The 23,765-nt window shown below is 39.9% G+C and overlaps 1 protein-coding gene across 1 annotated transcript; it reads left to right on the forward strand.

Moving 5' to 3' along the window:
* The first annotated feature begins 11,902 nt into the window (after window positions 1-11,902).
* Window positions 11,903-22,189, forward strand: eif4ebp2.S (eukaryotic translation initiation factor 4E binding protein 2 S homeolog). Its single transcript, NM_001093011.1, is given in 3 exon segments — window positions 11,903-12,063; window positions 19,129-19,305; window positions 21,459-22,189. Coding segments are annotated over 3 exon segments (342 nt in total). The 5' UTR covers window positions 11,903-11,930; the 3' UTR covers window positions 21,491-22,189.
* Window positions 22,190-23,765: the final 1,576 nt, after the last annotated feature.

Below are 23,765 nucleotides of genomic sequence, written 5' to 3' on the forward strand. Positions count from 1 at the left end.
TCACTTTACAATTTAATTGTATGCACGTCTCCCGCATATTCAACTAATCATTTATGGGGTACTATACAGATATATTTTTAATTGCATTAAAAATACAATTACCCTTTTAATCAGGCCCAGGACAAACATTCAGATGGAAGACAATCTGTTACATGGATGAATTAATTTTCCTTAGAGAAACAAAACTTTAATTATCCTTTGCAGAGGCCCACTATAAACCAAACTCTTCATTAGTAAAATAGCAAATGGTTTTGAAGAGCCTTAATTATCTCACAGTTGGCAGTTAGACCAAAACATTCCACATATGAGGCACACCACACTTTTTTATTGTCTTTTCAAAAAAAAAAAAGTGAAAATGTAAATTTAATCAGATGGAAAAAAAAACATCACAGGAACTGTGCATTAGCAAATATGTTATTAGAATAATTTTTTGAATTTTATTCAAAATTATAATTTCTATAATATTTAAAAACTGCATGTGAACCATAAATAAAATATCATTAAAATATTCAATTAAGTGAATTAATGTGTCATGTGTTTTCATTACTTTACACAATTAAAAAAAGGAAGTAAGGGAAAATACTGGGTGGGAGAGTGAAAGAAAGAAAAAATGAAGAGTCCTACTACTATGACTAGTGATGGGCGAATTTGACCACGAAATTCGGGCACAAAATTCTCCAGCGTCAAAATTTATGTCTGCGACAATTGACACGCATTGAAGTCAATGGGCGTTTGTTTAATTGTCCCCAATGTCGGTACTGTCGCCGGGTAATTGTGGAAATTCACTGTGAATTCACGACTGGCAAATAAATTCGCCCATCTCTACTTATGACTTCTCAGCGTAAACACTGCACATTGATTAACATATAGCTTGGGTTGTGTTATGTGCTAACAATCATGCCCTAAAGCACAACAAATTTAAATAAGAACTAAACCCTAAAAATGAATAAGGGCTAGAAGTGCCATATTTTATAAGATGAAATTTTGGAACCCGCCTAAAGGTTCAGCACCTCTATAGTTGTAATGATCCAGGCCTTCACATTTGGCCCAGGAGTTTCTCAACTTGAATTTTGTTAGGAATGTCTGTGACAATCACATGCTCAGTATACTCTGGGCAACTGTTGAAAAGCTAAGCTTAGAGGTCATGGCAAATGGTCAAGCAGAAGATGTAGTTTGCCACTCATAAAAGCTGATGCAAAAGAGTTTTATTGTGACTTGTATAGTACAATACAGCTTATTGTGACTTGGTCCCTCAGGTAAGCTCAGTTAATTGACAGCTGCCCAGAGCATTCAGTAAATCAGCAGAAAATATAATGGGGAGCTACAGGGACATATTTGGTGGCATATATGTCCAATGTGGCTGTGGTGGCCTTGAGATGGTATAGAAGCCAAAAACATAATGTATGTCATTTCTGCCCTCATTCTTCAGTTAAGCTTTCTACTTTAATGCATTGTTTATTTTGTGAAGCCTGTGCGGGAATGTGCTACTTCATGAGGTTTCCGTATGAGGCTTCCACCAAATAAGTGATTTTTTCATTTTAATGGACATAATGCCCCAAACTAATGTGTGTATCCAGAAAATTATGGAAAGACCATCTCCCATAGACTCCATTTTATCCAAATTTGTAAAAAAATATTTCCTTTTCCCCTGTAATTATAAAACAGTACCTCCAAACTAAGATATAATTCATCTTTATTGGAGGCAAAACCAGCCTATTGGTTTTATTTAATGTTTAAATGATTTTCTAGTGGATTTAGTTATGGCGTGTAGGCGCCGAACGCAGGCAAAATGCAGCATGTTGCGTCTCAACCTGCGTTCGGCGCCTACACGCACCTGTGTGAGTACAACCCCATTGAAAAAAACCTAATGCATCTATTCCTGCACTCCCCTGCAGCTGAAAGCAGAAAAACGGAACGCAGGGGAGCGCAGCTTCAACCGCTCGTCAGTAAGAGCCCTTATACACTGAAATTAACATGCACTATTGAAGAAGTAAGAAACATAATAATTACAGATAAGTACTGTATATTGATACTGCGAAAAAGATTGTTGCTTAGTTATAAAAACATTGCATACGTTTACACTCTGCTTACTGAACACAAGATGGTGCTGTAATAATGTTTAAATGGCAGTGCATGCTATATGGAATTTTAGATTAATATAGAGCCTACGGAGGCTTGACATTAGCCAGATTTCTATAACAAGTGTATTGGAAGTGCTGCCCTATTTAAATATATTGGAGTTAATTGAATAACAAGTAATCATCTAAAGAAAATAAAATATTCATTGACAAAATGTGGGGCACTTTGCACTCCATTCTAGGAGACTAAATAGAGGGCAGATTGCAGAGACCTGCACCTCCTCAATGAATACAGTTTTGTCTGGGTTTGCAGTACTGTATTAATGAATGGCAGCATATTGGTATCCCATGACTTGCAAGTGATTCAGACATACAACCTAGGGAGTGTTAAGTGCCATAAGGGAGTTACTAAGGAGATATGATGGAGGGTTTTGTTCTGAAACTCATTTTGAAAAAAAATGAAAACCTAAGGCTAGGGCCAGACATAGTGGATCTCTACATGCCAAGAATGTGCTCCTCCACACCCAGATACATTGGCTCTGCTTGGGTGCAGGCAGGTGTGGTGAATTTGACACCCTACATGCAAACTCATACATTTTGTAGCCAAAATCAACTGCATCTGCCTGCATCCGAGCAAAAGTAATGTTTCCAGGGGCAGCGCAGGCATAGGGAACAGTGGAGAGCAGCAGATTTTTAGCCTGCATTTTTCTGCAGGTCGGGGTCCACTAACCTGCTCCTACCTTAAATAAGGCTTGTGCTAGGACTATTAAGTTGTAAGCATAACCTGTACATTGTAAATATCTGCAAAGTATTGAATCCAGAATGCTACTTGTACAAAAAAAATGACATGGCTTAAAAGAGAAGGTGTGTATTTTAAAAACAAACTATATATACTTTGTACCTATCATCCAGCATGCATGATGCATTACCCCCACTATAGGGTGGTTGTGCTGTCTTTATGTGCATATTTTTTTTTCTTCATTTTTTCAATATTTTTTTTAACATCTGCTTTAATTTCTCATTTTGACATAATATTTGTACACTATTTAACCAAAATATTTGCTTACAGCAAGATTGCCCATACTTTACTAATGTGAGGTCTACTTTTAGTAGGATTATGATCTACATCCATAAAAGCATTGTTAGCATTCCGTTCCATGTAAAATATTACTTAAAGATTATATTGATTTGAGAGAATTTATATTGCTATATTTAACATGTATGTAACCTTAACATAAATATCTGAAGGAAAAGCATGACATAGGAGGGTGATCTAGACAATCTGTTTGTGGACAGTGTTTTGAGATCTACTGATCAACCAACTAAAGGTCTACTGGTAGATCCTGATCTACCTTTTGGGCACCCCTGGCTTACAGCAAAAAAAAAAATGTGTGTATATTACATTTTTGCCAGACACATGAAAGATATATAATTTTACATTTTCATTTATGGAGGTTTTCCTAAAAAAAAAAATTATGTGCTTAAAGTGCATGCTGTAAGTTTAATAGCTTGTAGTTAAAACAGTCATATTGATACCAACTACACAAAAGAAAATATCTTGTTTACTTAGGACATAGTTGGCCATCCCTGACATCTCCCCATTTTGGAGATGTACATCTCCATCTAATAGTGGCAGTACCTATATACTGTAACTGTGCAGGCCATTGGGCTAGGTAGGTTGAATTTTCCATATTGGGGGAATATGGTGCCATTAGGTGATTATATAGTGAATAAAGTACCCCCTTTTGTAAAATATAAGGATATTATAAGTTACCGAGGAGTTTCATGACCATATAAAAACACGAGGCCGAAGGCCGAGTGTTTTTATACAGGTCAGGAAACTCCGAGGTAACTTCTAATATCCTCATATTTTACAACTGGGGGTACTTTATTTATTATAATACACAAGTTTCGGTGAGTCATGTGACAGAAATGACATCAGAACTCACCGTTTATAACTGATGACATCAGAACTCACCGTTTATAAGGATATAATTTACAGGATATTCATGGCTTTTGTGTATTATAGGAGCATATTCCTCATTGTTTGAGGCATGTAATAACAGCACCAGGTTATCATCATACACAAGTGCAGAGCAGGGGGGCCATAAGAATGAATAGTAATGTAATTCTCATGTCTGGGAGTTATGCCTACTCTCAGGAAAAAATTATTTCTGCACAGAAGCACTTCTGTGGCATGACTATTTAGAGACCCATGAAAACTTCTGCATCCCGCAGACAGGAACCATATTGTTGGTAGAAACAAATTCCTGGTGCTTATAGCATTGCTTTGCGCTGTGCCTAATTTACCTTAGATCAGAACATACATGCAGAGTAATACCCCATACAATCTATATCCCAATGGCAGTACCGTAATAGATTTCCTCATATGTACATATTAGACCTGGCAAAAAATATTGATATCAACCAATTTAACACAAAATAATGAATAACCAATAAAATTTGAAAATCAAAAATATTAAACTAATGATACCCAGTCTATTTGCCTAGATTGCATTCACAAATGCAAACTGAAGTCCCTTAAGGCTCAGTGAGTTTAATCTATGTATCCATTGTAGTTCATCCATACAGTATATATATATATATATATATATATATATATATATATATATATATAAATTAAAAAGTCCATCAATCAACAGGACTTGGCTTTTAGTATGTTACCATACATTGGTAATGTAACACCCACGCATTAATACCTTAGTAGCACTCCACCTATGGACTTATACGCACACATAGCGATAGCGAGACTGTACCTGGCTTCTCCGAGTATCACTGCCCTAATTCAAAAACAAATTTGCAGATACATAAAATACATTTTTACATTAAATGTTCCATTTACCACCATTCGTTGTAATCTATCTTTTAGCAAGTTCTCTATCCAGGTACAAATAATATGTTCCAGGCCAACATGAAAACTCTGTGTTTCCCATCCAATGTACCCAAGCAGTTTAGCTTTCCTATAGAAATTGTATGCAATATTCTTTCAATGGTGTTCATGTGGAGATATCATAACAATATCTTGCAGCTCTGACCAAATATGCTCACAGGATTTCTGAACGATGCAGCTTAAAGTAATCCATACAACAAGGAATTGGTAGTAGAGGTAAGAAAAGGGCTGTCCAGTTGCTACTCTACATAAAAATGTGAATTAATAAAACCCATGTATCATCCCAAAGTTAACAGTGGCATGTTTTTGCACAGTGTCTTGCGGGTAAAGGCTTAATTTAGGCTAATAATTGGCATAACAATAAGTTATGACATGTTGTCTCCATATCACTCTTAAAAATCACCTAACTAATCTCCCTATGTGTCATTGCTCAAAAGACTGTCTCAATAAAAATAGGGAGTATAGAAGCTCCAGTTTCTAATTATGTCTTTATTTGTGTTTCCATAATGAAAAGCAAACATACATTGTCTTTGTTACAACTTATCAATAAGTAAATAGTAAGTAAACATTGCAAAAGAAAGTTGACTCATATTAATTAAAGTTGCCAGTCCTGGATCTGGCATACACCCTACATGATGAAGCTCCTGAATGGGAGAAGCCTTTAGAACAGGGTTCCCCAACATCTTTTACCTGTGAGCCACGTTCAAATAGATTTGGGGAGCAACTCAATCACCTCGGTGCCAAATAAGGGTTGTGATTGGTCATTTAGCAGCCACTATGCAGACTGGCAACCAACAGGAGGCTCTATTTGGCAGTACACCTGGTCTGTATACAACCAAAACTTGCCACCAAGCCAGGAGTTCAAAATTAAGCACCTGCTATGAGGTCAGTGGAAGCAACATTCAAGGGGTTGTTGAGCAACATGTTGCTCACAACCAAAGTTTGGGGAACACTGCTTTAGAATGAGCTAGAGCGGCATGGGACCCTGGACATCGAGTGCACCTACAAGAAGGATGAAGTAACATAAGTAGTAGTCAAAACAGAAAGCAAACATATCACAGGATAATTTTCATGGAGTTAACTGTAGCAATATGATATGTTATAATGGTCACTAGAGGTCTCACTCTTTTGGCTTGTGCAAGCATTAGCAGGATAGTAGTTACAGACCGTGTGTACAGCATCTAATGGTTTCTCTTGGGATCAGCTAATAAAGTCTGTGCTACTAGATCCTGAGCATGTACCTCCTTGATATAAGTCTCCCTTCATAACATTCATAACCATTATTTCCCTGTTTAAAAGATTCCATTCTGCCAATTATGTATCTGTTAGCATAGATTTATTTATTTTTGTAACATGCTACAGCTGAGGTCACACGCAGATTGCTCTGCAAATCAGCAGCCTTTGTCTTTTTGTAACTATTTTATAGTGACATAAAACCCCTAAATGTTCCTTGGACCATCAAAGACATGTTAAATTCTCAGACTTCAGCCTGATAAAGCAGAGTTTTTTGCAATTACACTTTATTTACAATAAAAGCAAGAAGTATAGGAGGACAACATCACAGAATAAAAATTTGAGTTGCTGCCTTTCAAAGACATTGAGGTTTCACTGTTAGAAAAATAAGGAAAGAGTGGTACAACAGGGGGACGTTAGACACGGAGTTATATCCATAAAGCTTATTTGATTCCGGAAAATGTGACTGATCCAAGCTAGAGAAACCAGATGACACCCATTCTACAAACCCATTGATTGGGTGGTGCTGGAAGAGGGAGAATTACAACCTCCTTTCCAACCGAGAACAGTAAGTATATGGTTGGGGAATACACATCACAAATTATTCTAGCCTTGGGTGAATAGCATTGACTAATGAAATAGGTGAATCAGAAAGCAGCGGGTTTAGTTCGTATAACTTGCATGTAAACATTAAAAGCACCGGTACCCACACTCACACAGCTATGAAAGCCCATGGAAAACCTATGCATATATGGCAGAAGGGATGCTCTATGGGTGCAGGTAATGAGATGGTTAAAATCACTGAACCTTCTGTATCCCTCACAATTTCACAAACAAGAATGGGTTTTGTAGCACTGGTATCATGGAATATTTTTAAGAAAGGCAAAAATTATAGCACTTCCATCTTCAAAGGTTGTATAATGCCATTGTAATCTTTATTGTATAGTGATGTGAAATACATGGCACTGAATGACATGAAATTGAAACAGCTATTTTTATAGAATCAAATTCCTTCATATAGACCAGGGGTGTCCAACCTTTTGGCTTCCCTAGGCCATATTGGAAGACGAAAAATTTTCTGGGGCCACACTCGAAATACACACAAACACTAACGCTAGCTTTTGATTTATTTTATTGTTAAAGTAAAAGAAAAGAGGGTTTCAAAAACCTAGTGAGATTTTTGACATTGTGTTTGAGAAACTAATGTATCAATATCTGGTTGAATAGAAGTAGTTGCAATTCTCAAGGTGCTCATCAGATAATTTGGTTCTAATTTTACTCTTAGTGTGTTCATTCTTGAAAAAAGTTGCCCATAAATGTAGGCGCTACATATATCTATATATATATAAAGCTACATCAGGGGACAGTAACATCATTCCTGGCTTCTCATTTCAGAGTTCCACCTGGCTGCCATAAGTGTAAAAAAGTGTGTAATCCAGCCAATAATAACAACATTCTATTCCATCAAGCACAGGTATATAACATCATCTGCTCCACCTTCCCCGGTATACCATCTTCCAGAGCAGGGATCCCCAACCTTTTGAACCCGTGAGCAACATTCAGAAGTAAAAGGAGTTGGAGAGCAACACTAGCATGAAATATGTTCTTGGGGTGCCAAATAAGTGCTGTGATTGGCTATTTGGTAGCCCCTATGTGGATTGTGAACCTACATTAAGTCTCTGTTGTGCAGTGCACCTGGTTTTTATGCAACCAAAACCTGCCTCCAATCCATAAATTAAAAAATAAGCACCTGCTTTGAGGCCACTGGGAGCAACATCCAAGGGGTTGGAGAGCAACATGTTGCTCACGAGCTACTGGTTGGGGATCACTGTTCCAGAGTATGAGACTGCTGGGTATCACTGCTGCTGCTATTGAGAAGCGGAGATATGTCCAGTATATACAATATGGTATTTTAGCCGTATTATTTATTATTTAGGGTTTAGTTCTCCTTTCAAGTAAAGTACCACCGAATAATTACAAATCACTAAAATGAACTAAGAAATGGAATAATGAAAATATTGTTATCACTAAATGAGAGAATTACATCAAGAGAAGGCAGAGCCAGAAATGCTAAGGGTTAAATTGGCTGCTGCTGTTGGGGAACATAACAACTCTATTGAAATTATTTTTTGTCTTTTTATTATTCAGCTATAATTTAAAATTATATATGTCTCTAATGTATAAGCAAAACAGATTAGGTTCCTCTGCTCCAATAAAGTTACATGCCAGCCTCTAATCATAAAATGGATTGCAGTGCCATGGGAGGCAGTTGTACGTTAGAAATGTGGGTATTATCACTATAGCAGGTTATGATGGCGATGGTGCAATTGTCAGCAGCAACAAACAACCAATGGGCAATTTAATAGACAGTCTTGCTTTATATATCTTAAAATTTCTTCAACCAGAGCCCAGATACAAGTACAAAAATTACATATTACAGAGATGCATATCACTGGTATATTCTTGACTGTCTCAGTTTTCCACTAATCTGCAAAGCATGCATAAAGTCATATAAAGTATGCTGATGCGATAGGGGCCGGCGATACATACCTATATGGAAAATGATCATGAATGCAGTGTATGAAAAATGTGCTTGTAACATGATGTGCTTGCTAGAAAATATTTTTAAAGATCAAATGAAGATGTCATTGCAAATCTTCTCAGAATTGAGATACAATTATTCTGACAGAGGCCACATAAGTAAACTGTACATCTAAATATTATATCATTGGAATTGTATCTGCTAGTGTGTGCTGTTTATAATTACTTGGGAGGTGGGACACTAAGAGGGTTATGTAATAAAAGGCACTAAGTTTGCCCAGGAGCAGTAACCCATAACAACCAAAAAGCAAACCAAATTTTATAAAGAGGCCCACATAACACAGAAACCCGAATATACCCAACACAGTTATCGGCTTCTTCAAACCAGTGTCGGACTGGCCCGGCGGGATACCGGGAAAAAACCCGGTGGGCCCCGACCCCTAATGGGCCCCCGCCGGGCCAGTCCCCCGTCCCGATCGTCCTTAAAAGAAAAAAAGGTTTTTTTACATGCCGCGCAGCGCCATTTGCGCATGCGCGCGGTACCTTTTACTAAGGAACGGCGTCTACACGCAGGCGCGCCGAGCAGCGCCTTCGTGCAATCGTGCTCGGCGCGTCATAGTAGGGAGGCAGGGGGGGTCGGAGGGGGCCCTGGACATTAGTCCCGGTGGGCCCCAGGCCCCCCAGTCCGACCCTGCTTCAAACTATGAAGAAATACCATTTTCTATGCTGAAATCCAGCATTTCTTCTCTTTCTACATCATTTTAAATCCTGGCAGGGAATTAACCACTGATGTTACTACTCCACAGCTTACAGACAGTATGCAGGAACTGCATAACCCACAATGCATTGCGTTGTGATATTCTATTCCTTATTAAAATCACGTGTGCAGGGAATTGTGGGGTTTGGAGGATACAGGCTAAGGACAGATTGCTGTACAAAGTACCAGTAGTCAGCCAGCTTAGCAAAGTAGTCCGAAAGATCAGCAGGAGAGCAGGGGACTAGGCTTAGGAAACTGTTCCAAACCATTAAAAATCATGAAAAGTCTGCATATTTTTTAATTGATGTATATTGCAAAGTTGCTTGAAATTATGTTTACTTTTCAAAAAGCTTAAGTTATGTTTGTGTGGAGTTCCCCTTTACATATAGGGTTAAGGCTTTGGAAACATTCATTGATTCTAGTGTGCTCTGAGGATCTGACCCTTTGTCAGTAAATGTGGATGAACTCAGCTATCATGTAATGTATATCATAGGATTTACAATTTACTAGCAAAACTTTGTCAGACCTTAAGACTGACATATACGTTTAAGGGTCATATTTAGGCACTGAAAAAAACCCGCTCTCTATCAGCAAACCATTGCCTTACATATATGTAGTAGTTTTAACACGTTTTATGTAAAAAGGCTTGCAGGTCTCAATTGTGACTTGTATCCATGTTGATGTATGTTCCTCTAAACATCAGTCCCTTGTGGGACACTTGCATTGAACTTGAACGTGAGGTAAAGAGTCACATGTTGTACACACGCCATGCATATTCTAATATAACAAATGAGATCTATTATATTGTGTTTTGTGCTTTATCAACATGTTTATTTTGGAGGATCAGAAGCCAATGCCGAATGACCTCTCTGGTATCCGCAAAACCAGTCCCATAGAGCGATGTCTCTTTTACACCATGCCTGTGACAAAGCATTGGGCTGCGGCCCACGCCACATCTAGTACTCTGCTTTATATAGCCTCAGTCCCACAGCTAGTACTCTACTTTATATTGTCTCAGTTTCACAGCTAGTGCTAGGCATTAAATTGCCTCTGCCTTATATTGCCTCAGCCCTCAAAGCTAGTACTAGGCTTTATATTGCCTAAGCCTCACATCTAGTACTCGGCCTTATATTACATCAGCCCCACAGATAGTACTTAGCCTTATATTGCCTCAGCCCCCACAGCTAGTACTCAACTTTATATTGTCACAGCCCCACAGCTAGTACTCAAGTTTATATTGCCTAAGCCTCACAACTAGTACTAGGCCTTATATTGCATCAGCCCCACAGCTAGTACTCGGCCTTATATTGCCTCAGCCCCACAGCTAGTACTTGGCCTTATATTGCCTCAGCCCCCACAGCTAGTACTCAACTTTATATTGTCACAGCCCCACAGCTAGTACTAGGCCTTATATTGCCTCAGTCTCCACATCTAGTACACGGCTTTATATTGCCTCAGCCTCACAGCTAGTACTTGGCTTTATATTGCCTCAGTCTCCACATCTAGTACTTGGCTTTATATTGCCTCAGTCTCCACATCTAGTACTTGGCTTTATATTGCCTCAGTCTCACAGCTAGTACTAGCTTAAATTGCCTCAGCCCACAGGCCTTATATTGCCTCAGCCCCCACAGCTAGTACTTGGCTTTATATTGTCTCAGTCTCACAGCTAGTACTAGACATTAAATTGCCTCGACCTTATATTGCCTCAGCCCTCAAAGCTAGTACTAGGCTTTATATTGCCTAGGCCTCACATCTACTACTCTGCCTTATATTGCATCAGCCCCACAGATAGTACTTGTCCTTATATTGCCTCAGTCTCCACAGCTAGTATTTGGCTTTATATTGTCTCAGCCCCACAGCTAGTACCGTACTCGGCTTTATATTGTCTCAGACAGCCCCCACAGCTAGTACCAGGCCTTATATTGCCTCAGCCCCACAACTAGTACTCAACTTTATATTGTCACAGCCCCACAGCTAGTACACGGCTTTATATTGCCTCAGCCCCAGAACTAGTACCCGGCCGTATATTGCCTCAGCCCCAGTGCTAGTACCCGGCCTTATATTGCTTCAGCTCAGCCCCACAGCTACTACTTGGCCTTATAGTGCCTCAGCCCCTGAGCCCCCACAGCTACTACTCGGCGTTATATTGCCTCAGCCCCACAGCAGTCTCTAAATGGTTAAGCGCAGGCGCCTCGTGACTTCATTTCCTGGGCCTGCGCCCTCCGCCGCACAGTTCTGTTTCCCGGGGCAGGTAGTGCGCTTAGAGGGCGGAGGGAGAAAAAGAAAAGAGCGCAACAGCCAATCGTTCCCCATCGCCTCAGCCGGCTCCGCCCAGTCCTGCTCGGTTTTCTTTCTCTCTCCCTCCCCCTCTAGCGCCCTCACCACAGACACACTGTCCCAGGCCAGGAACATGTCAGCCGGACACCATTACAGCCAGAGCCGGGCAATCCCCACTAGGACCATCCCCATCAGCGACTCCTCTCAGCTACCTCATGACTATTGCACCACCCCCGGGGGAACCCTATTTTCCACCACCCCTGGAGGTAAGTTGGGGCTGCGGCCTATCAGCCGCCCCTCTGCTCCCTTCCGCCATCCTTGCTCTGCAATGTGGGTTAAACATATGTGCGCACAATATGGCGGCTGGGGCACATGTACTGCTCGCCAGGAGGTGCCTTGCCTTCTGCTGTTCAGGGCTGCACGCAAAGCCGCTGCCACTCAACGCTACACATGCACCAAAGATTTGTGGGCCAATCTTTTAACAATCCAGCTGGTGCAGAACTAGAACTTCAAGGTACGGTTGCCTAGAGGATGCTGGGAGTTGCAGTTCAGAACAACGTGGAGTGCTAAAGTTTGCCTGTATGGAGGATTTTCATGTGCAAACAGCCTCTTGTTTTTGGAAAAGTGACTTTCTGCCTGCAGGGCGCCATGATGTTTCGATGCAAACATGTGATCAGCCCCCATACTGTGCCCATGTGCTGAGTGATTAGCCTGCTGCTCATACCAGACCCATATACCAGACCTATCTCACTATACACTCAGCCTTCTCCCTCCATAACCCACACACATAACTGTCCTAACAGGCGATGGCATAATAAAGGAGGGGAATCCTATAGCTGTCACCTTAAACATATTTTGTTCCTTGAAGGGGCACTTCTAGTCATTAGTAGAATTTCACTGGAGCTGATGCCATTCTTGACCATGCCAAATTATATATATTACATGGGTGTTCAGCTTTAAAAGTGTCAACAAAAAAAAACTGCATTAGTATTTAATTCCAGAGAATACAGTTTGCCTTTACGGAGCAGCCATTTTTGTTGATTTCAATCACTCTCTCTTGTTTCACCCCCTAAGTATTGGATTGAGGAACTTAACAGAAATGTTTGCATGTTGGGTAACAAGTGGGTATATAGAAATATCTGGTAAAGAAAAGATGCAGCAGGCCTAGCAAATATGCTCTGTGTAACAAGGCACAGGATTTTATTTGCATAGAAATGCCAAACAGTACAAGAATAATATTATGAATAATGGCTATGTTAGGCTGTTGGCAGAAAACCTTACACAGAGTTTTAATGCCAACAGAGAACTCACTTCTGTTGTCCTCTAAACATATTTAAATGTGATTTATTTTCCATAAATCCGTTATGCTGAAAAAGTTCTGCAGAACCGCAAGGTTGATAGTATCTGTAGCTGGACATTGGTTCCATCAGCAATGCTCACCAGCTCTGCTCATGCTGTTCCTAGCCGCCTCAAAGTAGGGGTCTGTTTTTATATTTCTTAGTTGGAGTGGCGTAACTACTGGGGGGGGCAGGGGGTGCAATTTGGCCAGGGTCTGCACCCCCGCAGGGCCCCCCAGCAGTCACGCGCCCACTGCAACGGCTGCACGAAAGAGGGTGGGGGCGGGGCCCGGCTGCACGGCCCGCACCAGTGCCCGCCCCCACCTAGTTCCGTCTCTGGTTGGAGGCAAGTTGTGGCAGAAGACATAACAGGTTTACTTCAAACTGAGCCTCCTACAGGTGAGCAGTCCATATGAGGTTACCTTTTGACAACCCCATGAACTTTATTCATGCTTGTGTGGCTCACATGTAAAAAAAAAAAAAATTGTTGGTAACGTTTAAAGCAGCATATGTTGCACTGAACACTACTGTGGCAGCACAAGCCTCATCTGACAGCACACTTTAAATTGCCCTAACATTGCACTTTACTGTACTGTGCAGTTATCACCCTGTTTTCATCTTAATCTGATCCAGTAAATGAATGTAGTTCAGTTTCTGTTTTAAAAAGGTGTCTATCCACTACTCATAATCCTAATTCTCAAAAAGAAATAATTTTAACTGCTCAATAAATAGCCATGACCTCTTCAAATAGCGTAAATTGCTCACCCTTTATCCACAATGACCCGGGTGTATAATTCCCAGGCCCCACGTTTCTGGGTTCACAAACACTTTAACCAAGCGTGATAGTTGTAGGAGAAAACGCACTCGCCAAAATCGACGAGTGGTCCGGTTGCATTGCCCTGAACCCGTAGCTGGAGGTGAAATGTACTCCCAAGACAAAAGTTGGCAAGCACTCCATGTTCCACTCGTTGGATAAACAATCAAATTTATTTCAGCAAGTTAAAAACATCCTGACAAGTTTCGTATCGAAGATATGGCTATGAATCTATGACTGTGTCTTCAATACGAACCACGTCGGGATGTTTGATGTTTTTTAACTTGCTGAAATAAATTTCATAGTTTTACCCAACAAGTGGAACACTGAGTGCTTGCAACTTTTGTCTTAATCTGATCCAGTGACCGCTTTGTAGCCTTTGCTGCCCTTGGACTTTCCTTTTTAGAGAGTTTGGCTCAAACTCCGATTGGGCATCTGCAAGGGCCAGCCCAGCATGCCATAAAACTGGTTCTTGTATTGTCACCGATAAACCTTGTTCACATTCTGTCCAATTCTCTATAGCAGATCATTTTATATGTAAATATTTGTATTATGGCTTTTCAGATTTGGTGTTAAATACAGTAGAACCCCCATTTTAAGTTTTTCAGGGGACCCAGAAAAAATTATGTAAAATCAGGGAAATGTGTTAAAGGAGAAGGAAAGGGTATACTTAAATAGGCTTCTAACAAAAGTCTTTTGCGCATAGAACTTACTGAGCGTTTGCAAATTTTTGTCCCTGGTCTGATGTGTAAGCAGCGACGCTCTCCTTAGACTGCATTGTGTGACTCGGGTGACGTTATATATGCGAACAAGGACATACATTTTACAACATTTATGAGCATTTTTAGAATAGCGTTTCAGGAGGTCTGGGGGAGTACAATAACAGAAGTATATTGTTTTTTCCTTTCCTTCTCCTTTAAATTGGTGCAGGACTGTATAAGGGACCGACTTATTGGAATTGACCATTTACAGGAACAACCATGGCAAAATATACATCCGGTTAGTATTTTAAACCTTTATTTTACAAATAATAACATTCATAGAGGAAAAAAAAAGCAGGTTTTGGCTACATCAGGACAAAATTTTTATGTGAAATCCGGGCAAACTACTTAAAATCAGGGAAATGTACCCTTTGAAATGCATTATAAATTGGTGGGACCACAAAGAAAACATTCAGGGTACTTAAAATTGAGGTTTCACTGTAATAGATTATTAGCAGCCACCCCCTTGCCATGCCCTCAGGAATAATTTAAATTGTAAACAAGGTTAGGGAAGCCAGGACAGCCCCATGGCTCTTGCACAATAGGCAGGCTGAAAAAAGAAAAGGGAGGTGCCTTTGAGTGGCATGACTCCATATCATCTCTAATAAACAGTACTTTCCCTGAGCTGATTGGCTGGGCCATTTGCAGCAACAGCAGTTCACCTATTTATCTTACAGATGGAAGATTGTGACAGGAACATAGCCCTTTTCTAAGAACTCAGAACAGTGTTCCTTGTATAAAGTTGTATAATTCTTGGCACAGTAAATAACTCCTTCCTTTGCAGAATTATTATTGGCTCTGGCAGTAGTGCTCTAGGAATGTCCAAAGCTGCTGCCCTCTCGGGCACACTTACAAGTAAATAAGACCACTTGGTAGTGCTCTGGCTCGGCAGTATAACACTGCTGATATAGTAATGTAACACATTAACTACAACTACCTGCATTCTTCAACCATGACAGCTGCAGGGCAATGAGTTTTACTCCCCTGCTTTAACCTGAGGAGTGCGAAGTTTCTTTCAATTGCTTTAAAGGGATTCTGTCATGATTGTTATGATTTTTTTATTTCTGTATTACATGGTTTACACTACAAATAATTCACTCTACAATATAAAATGTCATTCCTGAACCAAAAGTGTATTTGTTTTAGTTGTAATATTGGTGTGTAGGCAGCCATCCCAGGTCATTTTGCCTGGTCATGTGCTTTCAGAAAGAGCCAGCACTTTAGGATGGAACTGCTTTCTGGTAGGCTGTTGTTTCTCCTACTCAAATGTAACTGAATGTGTCGCAGTGGGACCTGGATTTTAGTATTGAGTGTTATTCTTAGATCTAGCAGGCAGCTGTTATCTTGGTTACCTTCCCATTGTTCTGTTTGTTAGGCTATGGACACGTGCAGAGTTTTGGCGCGTTTTTTTTTTAAAAAAAAAGCCAACCCATTCGTAAATACGCTAGTGGTTTCAAGTTTAGGCATTGGCACATTACACTAGCATATTTATGCAGCGGTCGACTTTTTAAAACCGCGCCGCTGACCTCAGTGAAAAGTGTGTCCATAGCCTAAGGCTGCTGGGGAGGGGAGGTGATATCACTCCAAGTTGCAGTACAGCAGTAAAGAGTGATTTAAGTTTATCACAGCACGAGTCACATGACTGGGGGCAGCTGGGAAACTGACAATATGTCTAGCCTCATGTCAGATTTCAAAATTGAATAAAAAAAAAAATCAGTTTGTGCTTTTGAGAAATGGTTATCAGTGCAGATTTCTGTTGGAGCAGCACTATTAACTGAAAAAAAAAATGTTCCCATGACCATACCCTTATAATAAGTTATATACCAATCATCTATATTGTGTGCATGTGTTTGTACCTGCTACTAAGATTATATCACACTAGCAGAGAAAACGCTAATCTGTTGTGACCCAGGGTATTTGCTTGTTCTTAGACTAAAATCTGTCCTGTGTGAGCACTGACAATGGGAGTGCCATTCCTGTTTGTGCATGCAAGACAGAGCAGATTTGATTAAATCTGACCAATAAAAGTTTGTGGGATGTTACTTCTAGATGTCACTTTTTCTGACTGTATCTCTATCAGAGCTGAACATGCAAACAAACACCTAGGATAAATGAAAAAAACATAATTTTGTAGGCAATTATTATGATATGGTGGTTCTTTTACACAGTGCTAAAAATTCTTTAAAAATAGCCCATTGGAGGGGGGCTCCATATACAAGTTCACTGGTCCCTGTTTAAAATGAGTGGTGGGCGTGTCCTAACAGTCCCTGCCAGAAGCACAATAGGAGGGGGACAACCAATCACAGCCCTGCAGTCACACAAGCAAAGACAGGCTTCAGTTCCCTATCAGGTCCTGCTAGCTGCTGATTGGTTCCTGTCCTACAGTGCAGTGAGCTGAGAGCTGCCTGCTCCTCTGCACAGCCTGGGAATTCAGGGAGCAGGAAGTGGAAAAGAATGAGGGACTATTAGGATTTTTGCAGAAATATTCAAAAAATCAGCCTAAAACCCTTTTTTTTTTTTTTTTAATTTGTAAGCACAATTATTCTATATCTAATGGAGTATAACGCACTGGCACGTCCTTATTTTTTACACAAAATGTCTTTTTTAAAATAAAGACATTTTCATTAACCATGAAAAAAAATGCTGTTCAGCGTGCAAGGCTGCCATAATATTGCATTTTTATTTTGCTTTCAGACAGCATGATCTTTCCATTTATTATAACTACCTGTTTACTTTCAGCATTTATTGGCTGTAAGCGTGCATTGGACAGCAGCCAAACAATGTTCTCAGGCTGTCACGAGTGTTTAGAATACTGTTTCTATGCCAATTGATTGCGGGCCATCTCTAAATCATGTGGTACCGAAGCTACAGTTATACCAGTGTTTAAAAAAAAATTATATATACAGGTATGGAATCCATTATCCAGAAAACTCCAAACTACAGTAAGCCTCTTTCCCATAGACTCCATTGTAATCAAATTTTTAAGTTAATTTTACTCTAAAATAATAATAAAAACCGTACCATGTACTTGATCCAAACAAATACATAATTAATAATTTTTGGAAAAGAAACCAGCCATTTAGTAAATGTTTACATGATTTTGTAGTAGACTTAAGATATTAAGATCTTAATTACAGGAAACCCACAGGTCCTGAGCATTCTGAGACACACACACCAATGATTTTCCTTTTTCTGTGTTATAATAAAAACAGTCGCTTCCATTTTATCCAAGTAATCCAAATATTTAAAAATTTAAAGTTTCCTTTTTCTCTGTAATAATAAAACCGTAGCTTGTACTTGATCCAAACTAAGATCTAATTAGTCCTTATTGGAAGCAAAACCAGCCTATTGGGTTTATTCAATGTTTAAACAGTTTTTCAAAACATTGAATGAAATGACATGATGGCATCTCTTTTCATTTTTGTGTCTGACCGTATTTCCCCTCATCATTGACCTTGTCTGACCCAGTCCTCTGGCATATGTGTGTTTTTCCAATGGCTTTTCATTTTTCTTTTTTTTACCTGGTAGAACGCAGACAGAGCTCTCACAACATTTTTCTTTTTCCTTCATATACACGGTGGGGTTTTAGTGCTTTTTGAAATCCAACAGGATAAACATGGGAAATTGTTGCAGTCCCTTCTATGTTTTTTCTGGGTATCAGTTTTTTTCATCTAAGGGTAGATTAATGTACAGTTAGTATATTTTTTTTTTTTTATTCCTTTACCATCCATATAAACCAACAATATATCTAGATGATGTTATGGGAAAAGTGGTGTACTTAGTAATTCAAACCAGCCAAAGATTGTTTCCAGGGTTATGGCACACTAGGAGACTAGACGCCCACAATAAATCTCCCCTTTCACAGGGACTAATCTCCTGCAAATTCTTTCTCGCTGCCAATAATGTAAATCGCTGGTGGGAAAACATATGCGTCGCTTTGGTTTTTCGAAGACTATGGGCAGCTTTAGTCAAAGCCCTACTCTAGGCAAGTGGAAGCGGACATTGTGAGCTAGTGTGTGACACTGACTCTGTGTATAGTATAATAGAAATCTGAAAATCGGATCCATTGGCTTTTTATCCTTTTCTTGTGGTGGTTGGGGGTGAATGGATTGCATGGTTAAACTAATATGCGAGTCCAGTGTTGTAGGACTGTCATCTTTCTGGTAACGTGCATTGTTATGTTTTATAAGCTAGGATCTCTGACCTTTTATTTCCAGTTCTTTCTCTTTACTGCATGGCTTCTCTGACACCCCCCCCCCCCCCCAAGTACCGTAATATGCAACAGGAAATCTACCTTTTTGGAACCATATTAAGGAGATTGCTGTGTCCTAAATGTTTTTTATCCAGTCAACCATTAAACGTGTTTGTGTAAATGTGATTTCTAAGTCAACGAGTCTTATGTTTTTGTTGTTAATCTAGGTACCCGTATCATTTATGATCGCAAGTTTCTCTTGGACCGTCGCAACTCCCCCCTGGCTCAGACACCACCTCGCCGCCTGCCAGATATTCCTGGAGTTACCAGCCCTAAAACTGCTGTAGAGGAACCCAAAGTAGAAAGAAACAACTTGAACAATCATGACACAAAGACCGCAGCAGGTAAGTGTGTGTGTGTTTTTTTTTTTTTTTCTCTTTGTGTGTAAAATTGGTCTAGGGCCTCCACACAGTAAAAATCTAGAGTGTAGTTCTGAAGTAAGATTCAAAATAGGACCTTGCAGTTCAAGTACACAATGTTCAAAACAGCTCCACACAGGACCAATAAAAACACTAGTCTATGACATCAATCAGAGGCACCTTTCAGGTCCATATTGGCAATGTAGAAATTCTGGCAAGAATGCTCCACATACTCAAAGATCTTTTTTATACAGCTATCTATCTAAAAAAAAATAAAGGTTGAGAGCTGTGTCTCTGGTTTCAGCATGGTACTATAAAACCAGAATACAGCTAGCAGTTAATGGATTGACTATATTTATCTTTTTCATGAATTCTTAGTAATTCCATTTAGAAAATACTTTTTGTTGATGGGGCACTGGTGAGGAAATGCTAAATGGATAGTGTTTATTGGCAGCTATAGTCCAGTTCTGCAGACTGACCGCACAGGTGATAAACTGTCTGAGGAGTAGTTTGTTAGTGAGCCTTCGCTAAACTAGAATAGTGATGGACACAAGGTTTGCAAACCAAAACTGTTTTATATCTGAAGGTGGCCATATACGGAGAGATCAAACTGGCGGATCTCTCCCCGATATGCCCACCTTGAGATGGGCAATATCGGGCTGATCCGATCGTGGGCCCTAGGGCCCAACGATCGGATCCTAACGAATGGTAATGCGCGGTCGGATTGTGGGACCGCATCAGCGAAGAGATGTGGCTGCGATCCGACGGGATTTTTAGTCCCATTCGATCCGGCCAGATGCTGATCGGGGAAGCCTGTCGGGGGGGCCCCATACATGGGCCAATAAGCTGCCGACTCGGTCTGTCGGCAGCTTTTATCGGCCCGTGTATGGCCACCTTTACACATGCATCACAACGTCCTCCACCATGTTACACCAGATGGGGTCATATTGGGTGACACATGACCACAGGCTAATATATAATATTGCTTTGCTCTGGAGAGTGAAGAAAGCTACACATAAGTTGCTTTGGAGGTGGGGCTTGTAGCCGAGGCAATAAATAACAAAGCCTTGGTACACCACTTCAAATACTTCTAATGGCCTATTGCTGAGAAACTCCTCACAGTAGCATTCACACACAAGAATCACAGCTGACACTTGTGTTCAAGCTGAAAGGGCAAGTCAGACTATTTTCGGCAATATTCTTGCATTGTTAAAACACTAGAAAAAAGTCACTTGTCTAGCCTCAGTTTTTAGCTTAATACCCACATTAATGCTCTTGATGCATTTAACATCTCATACCACCACTAGGTATATAGAAATTAAGGGTGTTGTGTGAATTACAGATTTAGGTATTCTTACTACAGAAAATTAACCTGGAAGTGCATGTTTATACTTTTGACATAATCCATCATTTTCCCCCCAACAAATATGCATGAAAATATTAAAGAAAATTTGCATTGTCAGCAGCTGATTTTAGTATTTATACCCATAATAGTAAAGGTTCATGGGGAACTTTGCTTCTCCACAGGGCAGTATGGCCAAAAAAAGACAAATAAGGTGAATATTCATACTCACACATATTTAAAGGAGAAGGGAAGGCTAAATTAAGTAAGCTTTATCAGAAAGGTCTATATAAATACACCAGTAAACCCTCAAAGTAATTTTGAGTCCTCTGTCAAAAGAAACACAACATTTCTTTGCTTCTATTGTGTACACATGGGCTTCTGTATCAGACTTCCTGTTTTCAACTCAGACCACCAGGGCAGGGCATGAGCATGCTCAGTTTGCTCCTCTCCCCTTCCCTTCTCTCCTTCCTGCTGTAATCTGAGCCCAGAGCTATGAGTGAGCAGGGAGAGACTCGGGCAGGAAGTGATGTCACACCAAGCAAATATGGCAGCTGCTATCCTAAAGAAACAGAGAGAGCTTCCAGAGCTGTTTACTCTAGTATGGTAAAGCATTTTACAGAATAAATAAAGTCTTATAGCTTACACTATTGGGCTAATCTATTGGCAATAAACTGCTTCGGTAGCTTTCCTTCTCCTTTAAGGGTGGAAGATATACCCCCATTTAAAAAGTAGTGTTTCAGGAAATATTTGCCTTTGTAATGTTTCACTTACCCTCATGGTCTTTATTTCTTAGGTGATGATGCTCAGTTTGAAATGGACATCTGATCTCCTGGATATTTGGCAACAGCTCCCGAAACTTGCGTGTACCTAACTTGGCCAATAGGATCATTTATTAAAGAAAGGAAAGAAAAAAAATAAGTCTGATGCACAGAAATTAAACCTGCCCTCCCAGGTGCCAAAGGTCAACGCAAATAAGCATTTCCACCTGCAACTGTAATAACCCACCTCAAATAGCAGTGTGTCTGTGTGGTGGTGGAGAAACTTGTAACTGAAATTTCAGTGGCTTCATTTTGGCAAAAGGAAAGAGATACAGTTTGCCAATGTGTACTGTAGCTGTCTGGAAAATATATGTAAATGGTTGGTGGCAGGAATGAAAATTGTACACTTATTATGCTTTCTATACACTTTTTTTTTTCCTCCCCTCACCCACCCAAATATGTTTGTGTTATTCCTACTAAATGATTACAGCATGGAATGCTGTGGGTATTTTTGTGTGGAATTCTTTCAATGGGCAATTCTCTCATGCAGTGCTGCTTATGTAGCTCTACTTTGGAAATCAAAAGTTGTTTCTGAATGCCACAAAAGTCCTCTCTTTAGGAGCCATGTGCCATAGGTCATCCAAAGGATCCATCTTGCGGACAACTGATAGCCCTTAATCCTTTTATATATTTGGACCTCAATTAACCTTAACATCAGTCAACAATGACTCCAATAAATTTAACAAATGTAGAATTAAAAAAAAAATACATATATATGAGCTATGTCAGGTTTTGTTGATCAAAGAAAGAATTTGTTAATTTGGTCCGGCTAATTGTTTATTCTTGGTGTGACCTTGCTTTCTTTTGCTCTTATGTCAGTCAACAAAAGAGCATGTTATGGGGTTAGAGCCGGTTAAGGGCTCTTACTCACGAGCGGTTGTAGCTGCGCTCCCCTGCGTTCTGTTTTTTCAGCGTTCAGCCACAGGGGAGCGCAGGAATAGACGCATTACATTTTTTCCAATGGGGCTGTACTCACACAGGCGCGTGTAGGCGACGCTTGCAGGAAAAATGCAGCATGTTGCGTCTCAACCTGCGTTCGGCGCCTACACGTGCCTGTGTGAGTACAGCCCCATTGGAAAAAATATAATGCGTCTATTCCTGCGCTCCCCTGTGGCTGAACGCAGAAAAACGGAACGCAGGGGAGCGCAGCTACAACCGCTCGTTAGTAAGAGCTCTAATGCAGGCAAATGTTTCCCCAGTGATATTCAGCTTTAAATATGGGCCACTTTTAAGCTGGTTCCTTTAGTTCCTGATGATTTAACATCTGGGCCATATATTTCACAGGTTACTAATCCTTAAATAAGCTGCATCTAGACATATTCCACAGTTGCACGACAGACCCTTTTAATTGTATGTTGTCCCTGTGGCTGTACCAGCTGAAAGCTATGGCTCAATTCATTTGGTCTGAACAATATATACATAAAACATTTATTAAGAGAATGCTCTGTGACATGAAACTTCTTTCATTTAGTGAAGTCTAAAACATACAGCTAAAAAAATGTTTCCGCAGGTTGATGGCAAATAGTACTGGCCGCTCTTGATCAAATTTTGTTGGTTTTGGAGACCTATAAGATCATATGGTGCTCATCAAATTTGCATTACTGCACGGAAGCGTGCTATTTGTTCTAAGAGCTAACTCATCGCTATCGTTTTACTGTTCAAAAGAAAGGGCGGATCTTCTACTTGAACTTTCAGAAAGTCTACGTTTTTTTTCCCCATTAAGTTTGAGGAGATTGTGTAGCAAACTGTAGGCTCCCTATTTAGGTCCAAACCTTGATTTTTTTTATATATATATATATATATTAATCACATACCTGGGTGCTACGCTGAAAATAGCTGCATTATCCAATTTCCACTGACAAAAGGTGCACACCAGGATTTTTCAGTTTAAAACTCCATATTTATTAAATAGATTTAAAACAGGAACCGGCCAACGTTTCGGTCTTTTTCTAAGACCTTTATCAAGACCCTGTTCACAGTAAAACATCAGTGTTTAAATAAATACATTGAGGATATCCTCAATGTATTTATTCTCTGCTTATATTGAAGTGTTCATGCAATCTGTACATACTTGCCACAATGTGCTTAATTCTTTTCTGCTCTTTTTTGGTGCAGGTGTTTTCTTTTTTCACATAATCATATGGGCGTGCACAAAGGGGTGAGTGTCATGTTTTTAGGTATTTAAACACTGATGTTTTACTGTGAACAGGGTCTTGATAAAGGTCTTAGAAAAAGACCGAAACGTTCCTGTTTTAAATCTATTTAATAAATATGGAGTTTTA

This window comes from Xenopus laevis, chromosome 7S, assembly GCF_017654675.1.
Source record: "Xenopus laevis strain J_2021 chromosome 7S, Xenopus_laevis_v10.1, whole genome shotgun sequence".
NCBI classification, from domain to species: Eukaryota; Metazoa; Chordata; class Amphibia; order Anura; family Pipidae; genus Xenopus; species Xenopus laevis.